Genomic DNA, 12,057 nt, shown 5'->3' with positions numbered 1-12,057 from the left:
ATGCGTTCCATTTAATTTTTTATGACTTCCAATTTTTCTATACTCATATTTTGGACATTACACATTCTGATTATTAATGGATGTTCGCAGCTGTTTCTTCTCATTTTGAGTCATGCCACATCAGCAAATGAAGGTCCCGAAAGCTTGACTCCATGCATGTCGTTAAGGTCGATTCTACTCTGAGGAGACAGCTCTTCCCCAGTCATATTTTGACTGCCTTCTAATCTGCAGCGTTCATCTTCCAGCACTATATCAGATTACGCTGTTATTCATAAGGTTTTCACTGGCCAATTTTTTTAGAAGTAGATCACCAGGTCCTTCTTCCTAGTCTGCCTTAGTCTGGTATAGGTATGTATATAGGTAGGCATATATAGATGTTACCTATATGCAGGTATATAGATAAGCGTATGCATCCATATATACTCACATATACAATAAAGCACATAGGGTGCACAAACATGGATACTTATTAAACATCTCACAGGACTGATTTACAGGGTCTGAAGGCTTAGGACCATAGTTTCAAGGGACAAGTCAGTCAATTGGCATAGTATATTATGTCAAGTTTATATTCTACATCCTAGTTTGATGAATAGCATCTGGGATCTTAAAAGCTTGTAAGTGGCCATCTAAGATACAACTATTGGTCTCTATACGTCCCGAGTAAAAGAAAATGAAGGAAACCAAAGACTCAGAGAAGCAACTAGTCCACAGGACTAACAGTCTACATGAACCACAACCTCATCTACCCTGAGACCAAAAGAAATAAATATTGCCCGGCTACCACTACCAACCAGCCATTCTGATCTTGAGCACAACAGATGGATCCTGACAGAATGGGAGAAAACTGTGCAACAGAACTCAAATTATCAAGAAGTCCAGACCTACTAGACCAGTGGAGACTGGAGGAGTCCCCGTAACTATCACCCTGAGATACTCTTTAAACCTTGAACCAGAACTATTCCATGAGGTCATCTTTTAGCTAAATAACAGATTGGCTCATAAAATAAACAATATCACCTGTGAGTACTCCTTTATAAAATCATCTATACAAGACCAAGTGGTCAACACTTACTCTAGAGCAAAGACAAGAAGGCAAGGGGGCAAGCAAACTAGATGACTGGAAACAGGAGAACACAAATAGTGAGAAAGTTAACACACTACATAAAATGTGACCAATGTGACTGAACAAATTGTGTAGAAACTGTTAAATGGCAACCTCATTTGTTGTATAAACTTTCACCAAAAACACAATAAAATATTATTAAAAAAAAACCAAAACTCAGGGAAGATAATTTGCAACCTAAGAATTTTACACCAGCCTGTCACTGAGTGAGGGTTGACTAAATGCATTTTCACATAGTTTAAAAAAAAAAAAAAAGGATTAATGAAACCTGGGATTAGAAACAAAATGTTGGGAATTGATTTAAAAAAAATTTCCAAGCCTATTTCATTAGCACCCCACTATAAAGTCAGACCATTCTCTCATAAAACTGATTATAATCTACCTATACATCATAAGATTATGATTTTAATATTTTCATTTTCATAATTCTGTCTTTCATAAATATAGCAATAACTCACATATACTGTATACAACATTTCAAAAAATACGTCATCACCAAGATCCTAGATGGCACATTTAAACTTAGGAAACTAAAGCTAATATGAATGGCACTAATGATTCAGAACACATCAATTCCAAATCAAAGCAGAGGAATCATCCCATTAAACCCACTGCCATCGAGTCGATTCCGACTCATAGCGACCCTATAAGACAAAATAGAACTGCCCCATAGGGTTTCCAAGGAGCAGCTGGTGGACTCGAACTGCCGACCTTTTGGTTAGCAGCCAAGCTCTTAACCACTGTACTGCCAGGATTCCAGAGGAATCATAAACTTAAAAATAGTAAGACTGCAGACCTCTTCCCCTCCTTATCCTAACACCAAGCCCACCAGGTCCACATTACCCTGCTCTACCTTTTTTCCCTCAGCATGTATGAACTTTTAGCAAAGGATGTAATTTACACATAGATTAAGCTTACTGTTTATTTCTGTCTCCTCCAACAAAATGGAAGCTCCAAAAGGTAAGGGAGAGACCTCTTCGTTTTGTCCACTGATACATCTCAAGGACATAGAACACTGCCTAGCCCATAAGCAGTGCTCAAATACTTGCTGAATGAGTAACATGCTTTGTCACCCTCTCCCATCACTGTTTTCTGCTGCTTACTTATCTCCCCTAATTCCTGGTAGCTGAGGTTACAAAAACATTAATATACTACTTTAAATGGGATGTCAGATCATAGGCTATCTGAATTATTAATGTGAGGTTACAGAATATAGTAATATTGCTTAGGATATTAATTTTCACTCTGTCAATGTAAAAAAATTGGGACAAGTATTTATAATAGAAATAAAAAGTGTTCCAATTTAAAAATCATAATATTAGAAATTAAACTTACCTTTCCACAATCCATTCTGGTCGAATTACTTTTTCCCCCTTTAATTCTTTAATTTTGGCATTAGGAAGGTTTGTGGCAATAATGTGTGTTGTTTTGGATCTGGAATAATACACATGGTATTGGCCTCCATGCAACACCATCAGCTTTCTCAATTCCTCAGCAGAAGGATCTGTAAGATTAATATTAAAATATGTTAAAAGCTTTATGTATAAGTGGAGCCTGTGGGTGAATCCCTTAACAGTCCCTAAACAGACCAATTTAAAGATGTATCACTGGTTCACGGGTTTTCCTCGGCTGTGTTGCCAAGTAAACAAAGTCTGGAGGTAGGTACACCACAAAGTGATAAAGCCATACTGCCTTAGCACAGCCTCGTCCCCTGGCTGCCAGAGACGGTCAGTGGACACAAAAACATGTCCTTATAAGCGATGCCTACCTAACAGAGCAAACAGGGACATCACATCTGGAATCAAATACTAATAATAAAGCAGGTATTTTTAAATTTTTTATCATATTTAGGGTATGATCTTGACATCAGCATCTTGTTTTAAAAAATTAACAATTACAACCCCATTCATGGATCTCTTTACAGAGACTTCAATTAACCCTTCAGCTCCTTCATAATAATAAAAAAGCAGTCAGATACGTAAACTGCTCATATCTACTATAAGCGGACTTAGTGTAGGACTCAACAGACTTCACTCCCATGAAGTGTACTGATTTTAATTTATATTTAAGAAAATATAAAAGAAATAATCAAACAGTTAATCTTACTCAGGTCCTTAATGTGAAATTACATCAAGGCCAAGAAACAAAAGTTCACAAAGAAAAAAAATATATGATGAATGAGAAACACTGTTTTTAAGTTTTGTTTCAAAATACTGTTTTTCTATAATTGTATCTTATTAAGAATAAAATATTTTAAACTAGAATCGATGTGGCTTATGCTAGCCCACATAAAGAAATGCCTGATTCACTAAAGTTATGTTATGACCAGGGCTTCAAACTGGTTCTTTCCAGTTTGATTACCTGATGAGAATTTGGTTTTCCACCCCAGATATACTAAATCAGAATTTATATTTTACCAAGTTCCTGGGTGATTCTTATGTATACATGTTAAAATGTAACAAGACCCCCAGGTTGATTCTGATTCAGTATACCTGGGGTGGAAAGACAAATTCTCAGCAGGGGGTTGAATGAGAAAGAACCAGTCGAAGGCCTGGTTATGACCTGCATTACTAGTATCACATTGAAAAAAAACAAACCAAACCAAACTTGATGTCGTCAAGTCGATTCAGACTCACAGCGACCCCACAGGACAGGGCAGAACTGCCCCGTAGAGTTTCCAAGGAGCGGCTGGTGGATTCGAACTGCCGATCTTTTGGTGAGCAGTGGCGCTCCTAATCACTTCGTCACCAGGGCTCCGCCACCAGGGCTCCAAGCATCACGTTAAGCTAATTCTTTTCAGGAGCTTTTGTTTCCTTCCCCTACCATCCTAATGAACCCTCTAAACCACACGCCCTCCCCCAGCGACAGCTGTACCTCGGGGAAAGGTTTTCACAGTCGGCTTATGTACCCGCTTTGTTATTCAAGCAAGACAGATTTTCCTTACACCCAGGCAATACAGACATGAGTACTTAAAGAAAAATTGTTAGCATCACTGCCTAATTAGGTGAGTTTTACAGTCTTTAGAAAAAGAAAAAACATTAATACAGCACATACAGATATGCCCCGGTTTGCCTAATTCTTAGTAAATTCTTGTAGCCTATAATTCATTTGATGTTACTGATTGCATATACTAGCACTGTCCAATAGAAATATGTGAACTACAAATGCAAGCCACATATGTAAGCTGAAATTTTCTGGTAGATACATTAAAAACAGTAAAAAGGTAAAATTAATTTTAATAATATCCCTTATTTAACCCAACAGATCCAAAATATCATTTCAACATGTAGTTATTAAAAAACTGAGATATTTTACATATGCGATATTAGGCACTGAAAATGTGGCTAATCTAACCTGAGATGTGCTGCATATGAATACAACTTTCCGTGTTTGTTTTTTTAGTCCTACCCCCCACTCCAAAAAAAACCAGCTAGTTCAAATGTTGGCTACAGGGTGGGGGCAGCCCCACTTCACATCATCACAGACTATAGCTCTAGAGTATTTAATTCCGTTCACAGGGTTCTGTCTATACGAATCAACATATGATAATCTCTGACCGATCTCACTGGAGACCTGCAGTAACAAACAAACAGGATGAATCTTCTACAGACTTCAGAACCAAGTCACTGGTCAAGCATTTATTGATAACACTTCCAGTTAAGTGCAAAACACTTAAGAAAACAAATTAAGAAACTGTTTTGCTTTAATGACGAAGACAGATGGAGACATTTAAACCAGCGATTTTCAATTTCTTTTTAAACAGCAGAACCTTTATTTCAAATGAACTCTTAGAGGAAATGCTCAAAATACCAAACAAAAGTGGTATTATATTAGACAACTTTGTTTTAAAATTTCTATTTTTGACATACGTTATGATTTGCATTTTAACATAGTATTGAGAAAATCCTGTTCAAACTAAAACTATTAAGGTTTGCAACAATGTCTAAAAAGTTATATTCCAAGGCCTATGTAAGAACTACTTACTTAACCTGACAACAAGAGGAAATGTGCTGGTGGTATAGGTATGGGCTTTTATTTAGTAGATAACACATTTGAATATTTGTTTATATTTTTATCTGTTTTCAGAATACTTAAATAAATGTAAAATTCTAAAACTGTGAAACCTTTAACACATTTTAGATAGAACTCAAGCTGAAAACCAACTAAAAACAGCAACAGTTTATCAGAGTCCTACAGCACTTATCATTTATGGTATCTGGAAATGGGAACTTCATTTGATCATCAGCGTGTCCTCAGTGCCTTTATTTTCAAGCATCCCGCGTAGAAGTTAGTAAGGGAAATATGTGATATATCAGAAGTAAGGTTCCATGGGAACACAGCTAATAAACATTTGATTGAGCTGAACCAGAATATTAAGTAGCATTTTGACACGCAGATAAGCTGAGGAAAGGATGATAAATAAAGCTGTTTTGGGGTGGGAGAAAGGGGAGGGGTGGAATAGTTGGAGGAGATGTGGCTACAGGGTTGAAAGCACATTTTCAAAGAACAAAGAATAATCTAGTTTTGGAGAGCTGTGGGGTGAATTAGCATGAAGATCACAGTGAGAGGACTTAATGGAATCTGGACATATCCTCTGGAGTCTTACAGAAAAGAACTAGGATCAGTGATTGGAAGTCACAGGGAGGCAGATTTCAGCTTACGGAAACAATCAAACCTGTCTGAAAACGAACTGGGCTGCTTCCCAAGACACTGTATCATCACTGGAGCCATTTCAAGAGACTGTGGCTGTCCGTCTGTTTTTCAAGAACATTAAAGAAGGAATTCTCACACAGAAAAGGATTAACTTACCAGCCATCCAACCCCACTGCTGTTGAGTCAATTCCGACTCATACCGACCCTATAGGATTAACCTGAAGACTATTAAAGTTCCTTTCACCCCCAAGATTCTGTGAGCTCATGATCTAAAACAAGAGTCAGCAAGCTACGACCAACAGACCAAATCTAGCTCACCTCTTTTTACAGTAAAGTTTTACTGGAACACAGCCACTCTCATTCACATACTGTTTATGGCAGAGTTGAGTAGCTGCAACAGACAGTACTTGGCCCATAAAGCTTTAGCCCTTTACAGAAAGTCTGTCAACCTCTGGTCTAAAGTACTGACCATTCGGAAGCAGACTGCCAGGGCTTTCATCTGAGCTACCTCTGGGTGAGTTCAAACCGTCAACTTTTCAATTAGTAGCTGAGTGCTTAACCATTTGCGCCACCCAGGGATTCCTGACCTAAAACATAGGCAAGGCTTATTGCTTTAGAAAACCTAAAACAAAACAACAAATATTTGTTTTAAATATTCCTCCTATTCACCATTTCAGATAATGCTCAGAGAGGTTAGGGTAGGTTATGCTGCCATGACAAGTGACCTCAAAATCTCAGTGACTTACAACAACAAAGGTTTATTTTTCACTCATGCAACATATCCACCCTAAGGTCCAGCAGGTCCATGGAGCTCTGGCTCCATGTCATCTTTACTCTGGGATCCAAGCTATGGAGCAACCTTTATCTGAAACACTACCAGTCGCTGCAGAGAAAGAGGGTATGGAGAAGCTCAAACTGCCTTTTAAAGATGTTTCGTCAAAGTGATATATGTCATTTCTGTTAACATTTTCTTGGCTAAACATGGCCAAGCCTGATTAAACGTGTAGGAAAGCAGATTTTGGTAAACAAAAAATACAATCTACCATACACTGTATTTAGAAAATTTCATAGAAGTAATTCGTTTCCCTTATTTCTGCAACCTATCTTATCAGCAGAAATATGCCTACACAATGTCTTTTGAGACTAAAAGCAAAAAAATCAAAGGTTCTAGTGTAATTTCTTGTTTCTCAAAACAAATGTTAAATCTCAGAATTATTCGAAGGTTATTTTCTATTCTACTAAAATCATGCTCAGCGTAAGAAATTTGGAAAATAAAGAGAAGAAAACAACTGGTCTTCCATCCACACACTGAAAAAAGAATAAGCAGAACATCGCTTTCCACATTAACTGCCCCTTTCCACTCCGAAGAAGAGAGCATTTACAGTCCACTTTAAAGCTATAGAGCCCTAGTGGCACAGAGGTTAAGAGCTCAGCTGCTAACCAAAAGGTCGGCAGTTTGAATCCACCAACCGCTCCTTGGAAACCCTGTGGGGCGGTTCTAGTTTGTCCTACGGGGTCGCTTTGAGTCGGAATCAAGACGACAGCCAACGGGTTTGGGTTTTTTTGGTTTATGTGTCAGGCCCAGTACTAGGCACCGGGGATACCACAATGAACAATCCTGCTCCATGGTACTTATAATGCAAGGGGGAGACAGAAAATAAACAAGCAAGATAAATAATATCAGTTCAGGTAAAAATAAATGCTATGGAAAAAATGAAGAAGAAAGAAAAATTGTAGGGCATGGTATGGCTATTTTAGATGAAGGAGGTCAGGGAAAGTTGTTGAGGAGGTAACATTAGAGCAGAGATCTGAATAATGAAAACCTGAGGAAGGCAGTGGAAACAGAACATTTAAGGCTCTGAGGTATTATCTCTGATCTATGTTTGGCAAGGGATTATTACAAAAACGGGGGCTTCCTGACTCCAAACAACTTAATATGTAAATAAGATCTTACTATATAAATAAAATCCGTTGCCGTCCAGTTGATTCTGACTTATAGCGACCATACAGGACAGAGTAGAACTGCCCCATAGGGTTTCCAAGGCTGTAATATTTACGGAAGCAGACTGTCAAAACTTTCTCCTGCAGAGTGGTTTGTGGGCTTGAATCACCGACCTTTCAGCTAGCACCGAGCACTTTAACCACTGTGCCACAAGGGCTCCTTAATATATAAATGAGACCTGAAAATACAAGACAAAACTCAGGGGCTAAAATAAATGTTTCTAGCAATAATGCTACGGTATTTAAACCGAAACAAGAGCCACTGCCAAGGCGATGCCAACTCATAGCGACTCCATAGGACAGAGTAGAACGGCCCCATAGGGTTTCCAAGGAGCGGCTAGTGGATTCAAACTGCCGACCTTTTTGGTTAGCAACCAAGTTCTTAACCACTGCACCACCGGTATTTAATATTACGGTCTGGCTTAGGGAGAGGCAAAACCTAATTCGATCTGGGTCTTAATGGATGAGTATAGCTCCAGTCTATGGAAGGGAGACCAAGCTTTTCATCACAGGCAAAAGCATGAACAGAACTGTGAGAGAACAAAGACAAACTCAGAACGTTAACTGTCAGTGATGCCTGATAACTTCTACTTCCCATCAACACGCCTTGCCCCCACTACACCAGGCACATGTATCAATTCATCAATGCTGAACTTCAGTTCAACAGCCACTGAGGAGGCACCAGGGATACGGCAGTGATGAAGACGGAGCTCCTACCCTTGCCTTGAAGACAGGCAACTGCAGTGAGGGCTAGTTAATGCCAGAATACGGCTAAACGCAAGGTGCCGTAGACCAGCAAGAGCATGACGCCACCTAACCAGCATGAAAACAACAGATCATCAAGGGAGGGGAACAGAGGCCATGAAGGAAAAAACGTATCAGATTGAGACAAACACTTACAGCCATTCCCGTCAAAAAACAAACTAAAATGATCACAAGAGGAAAGGGGTTGCCAAGTGGATGAGGAGGAAATTTTGGAGTAAAATTGGACAGCCAATCAACAAGAGTGATGGACTTTGCAGGTCAGAAAGAGCTGAAGTCTAAGATGGCTGCGCAGAAGCCCAGAAACAGGCTGCTTCCTGCCACTGAAATCAAGAACAGCTCATGAAACAGAGGCACTGGGCACCTCCGGAACGGGGTGTGGACAGGTCTGAGCGGAGAAGTTCACAGCTGAAATTCTGTATAAAAGGCAAATGAGGCTTCCCAGAGCTCATCCCGCCACTCACAGAAAAGATCACCCTCCCCCTTCCACATACGAGACTCAATGACAACAGGTACTCTTTTTTGGGGTGGGGGGCTGGGAGCAGAGATAAAAAAGGAACAGGGAGAGTAAATGAAATTCTCCTTCCTAAATTGTGAGAATTCTGACCCTCTCCTTTCCCTGGGCAGCCAAAATGCTGGCAGCTAGGAAACAGGACTCATTCTGCACCCCCCAACCTGCCCCCAGAAGCACCGCTGGACAATAACAGCTGGAGACTCACCAATGAAATGGCCCTACCAGATCCTCCTACAGTGAAGCCCAGTTTACAGTGCCGCCTGTGTTCAATGAGCTTCCAGCCAGCTTTAAAAGCAAGAGGACTACTGTTTTTCATTTTAAATCTCATTACTTTTTAGATAAAAATTAAAATAAAAAAAGACAATGGCAGGTGCAGTGGGAGGGAAAGAAAAGTGGAGTTTTATCTAAGCAGAGGTTTTTATTTTTATATAAAAAGAAACATTTTCATATACATGAATAAATTACTAAAAACAGAATTTTAGAACAAATCATTCTCAATCCTAATCAAAGTACATGCTAAAACAGTAAAAAGTACTCAACCTGTATAGCCATTAACATAGATGGCAACTCCACTAAAAATCGTAGATGAATTTCCATCCTTCTGAATAGCAGCATCTGATCGAAACTGTTCCTCCAATTTCTGGACCTTTGCAGCCATATACTCACCCTAGAAATAAAGAAAAGGTAAACCAACTTCAGAAGTTACATTTTTCCCTTCCTTTTTTTAAAAAAATTGTGTTAAGTATAAACCCAAAACCAAACCCACTGCTGTCAAGTTGATTAAGACTCACAGCAACCCTACAGGACAGGGCAGAATTGCCCCATAGAGTTTCCAAGGCTGTAAATCTTTATGGAAGCAGACTGCCACATCTTTCTCTCGCAGAGCAGCTAGTGGGTTCGAACCACCAACCTTTCAGTTAGCAGCCGACTGCTTAACAACTGCGCCACCAGAGCTCCTTGTAGTAAGTATACTTAAAACATTTGCCATTTCAGTATTTTTTACACATACAATTCGGTGACATTAATTACTTTCAACATGTTGTGCAACCATCATCACTATCCATTTCCAACTTTTTTCATCATCCTTCACAGAATCTCAATGCTCCCTAACCACTGCCCTCCCCCCCGCTTAAAATAAATTTATACTTGGGAGGGAGGCTTATTCTGCACCACCGACCAAGGTATAATAATGACATCCTAACCACGAATCGCAAGGCAATAAAGCACAGAGGTCAAGGAAGACTTCCTTCTGTCAACTCAATTTTTAATAATTTTATCACATTTTTATGATGATAAAAGTTACTTTTCAAGAGAAAAAGGTAGGTCAAGAAGAATAAATTACTGCCACAAAACACTGTCCCTACCAACATAGTAATGTAGCAAAAGTTACATACACCAACGCTTAAACCAATTAGAAATTTGACGAGCAGTCAATAAAAGCATATTTTAGACTGGCTTCCACTATCTTCTGCACATGGAGAGCTTAAAATTAACTACTTCAGGGAAAATGAAGCAATTAGACAAATGAATGCAGCCCTCCCCACATGTGGCTAAGAACACAATAAAAATGGTTCAGGAGTTACATTCTGGATCTAATCAATCCATATAAAGGTAGAACAAAGTTTCATCAGATAACATCAACCTCAAAAAGAATGTAAATGTTTTCGGTAAAGACCTTTACAAATCTATGAATTCAGCTATACTTTTCCTGAAACTTGTCATAGTAAGCTTGATTACTTTGAGTTAAGGTCTTTTGAAAAAATTTTTTCAGAAAATATAGGAAAGAATAGAAAAAAATTAAAATTGGCTATGATCCCATTCATTATTACTGTTTTGGGATGTTATTTTCAAAGTTTATTTCTATGTTTCAGAGCACAGAGGTTTTACAAAAACAGGATTAAGTATAATATTCCTTTATAACATATCCTTTAGTCAAGACATCTTCCAGGTTAAGAAATATAAATAATGATTGCACACTAATCCCATGTATCGGTAATTAATCTCACCAGTCACCTACTATTGGATGTTTATGTCATTTCCTGTTTTTCAGTATTATTAGCAATGTTGCAATAAAATTATCGTACAATACATTCTTCCTCAGGATAAAACTCTTTAAAGTTTGAGGTTGAAGACTATGAACATTTTAAAGCTTTCAATACATTAACCTCCAGAAAAGTTTTAACAATTTACGTTTCTGAAAGCTCAAATAATTAATGTCTAAAGCACTTTAAAACTTAGAACATGCCTTAAACCACACTCTAAACTAAAAGAAGAATGAAAAAGACCTATAAAGTTCAACACAATTATTTTTACTCTTTTAAAACGCACCCAATTTTGCCAGCCCTCATTTTCAGCTCGTTTCCTCCATCCACCTCGCCTCATGGTGGAGCTTCTGTATTTGGGTGAGGAAAAAGAAGTTAATTTTATAACAGTGTACTTTTAATTGATATTTTACTTAATATCATGAAAAATCATGAGAAATTAAACTCAAATGTTTGATTCATGAAAGTTAAAATTAACAACCCTGAGTAAATTTTTTTTCAAAGTATATCATTTTCTTGCTTTACAAGTGGAATTTGTTCTGAAAAACACCTTCCTAAGGAGAATTAACCATGTTTAAATTATAAGTACTTTAAATGTCAATAGGGAAAATTTCTATGCATTCTTTTTTTTTTTTTTTATTGTGCTTAAGATGAAGGTTTACAGAGCAAATTAGTTTCTCATTAAACAGTTAATACACATACTGTTTTGTGCCACTGGTTGCCAACCCCACGATGTATCAACACTCTCCCCTTCTTGACCTTGGGTTTTCTATGCATTCTTGAGCACCAATGCTAACATTCACTTACATAAACCACCACCAAATCCCACTAACATGGCCAAACTTACTTAACTTGTTGACATTAGTTAGTGTAACAGAACCTAACAAAACACTCCCCTTTATGAACTCCACCTTGATACGGCTCTTAAGCTCTGCCTTTGCTATTATGCACTGGATCTT

General features: G+C 38.2%; 1 protein-coding gene across 4 annotated transcripts in view; it reads right to left on the bottom strand.

Moving 5' to 3' along the window:
• The window catches only part of REV1 (REV1 DNA directed polymerase), a 65,264-nt gene extending 53,751 nt beyond the window's left edge, over window positions 1–11,513 (bottom strand). For 2 of the 4 annotated variants that reach the window (XM_012555910.2, XM_004369314.3), the window contains exons 1-3: window positions 11,385–11,513; window positions 9,597–9,723; window positions 2,462–2,630 (exon numbers count right to left, since the gene is read on the bottom strand). In XM_012555910.2, coding sequence (XP_012411364.1) covers window positions 2,462–2,630; window positions 9,597–9,723; window positions 11,385–11,438 — 350 coding nt within the window. In that variant the 5' untranslated portion in view covers window positions 11,439–11,513. The remainder of the gene's footprint in view (window positions 1–2,461; window positions 2,631–9,596; window positions 9,724–11,384) is intronic. The other 2 variants (XM_023734064.1, XM_023734060.1) reach the window with 1 other exon arrangement.
• Window positions 11,514–12,057: the final 544 nt, after the last annotated feature.

Source organism: Trichechus manatus, unplaced genomic scaffold (assembly GCF_000243295.1).
Source record: "Trichechus manatus latirostris isolate Lorelei unplaced genomic scaffold, TriManLat1.0 scaffold00004, whole genome shotgun sequence".
Taxonomy (NCBI): domain Eukaryota; kingdom Metazoa; phylum Chordata; class Mammalia; order Sirenia; family Trichechidae; genus Trichechus; species Trichechus manatus.
The sequence above is the reverse complement of the archived record's forward strand: the minus strand, read 5'-3'. Positions and strand labels throughout refer to the sequence as shown.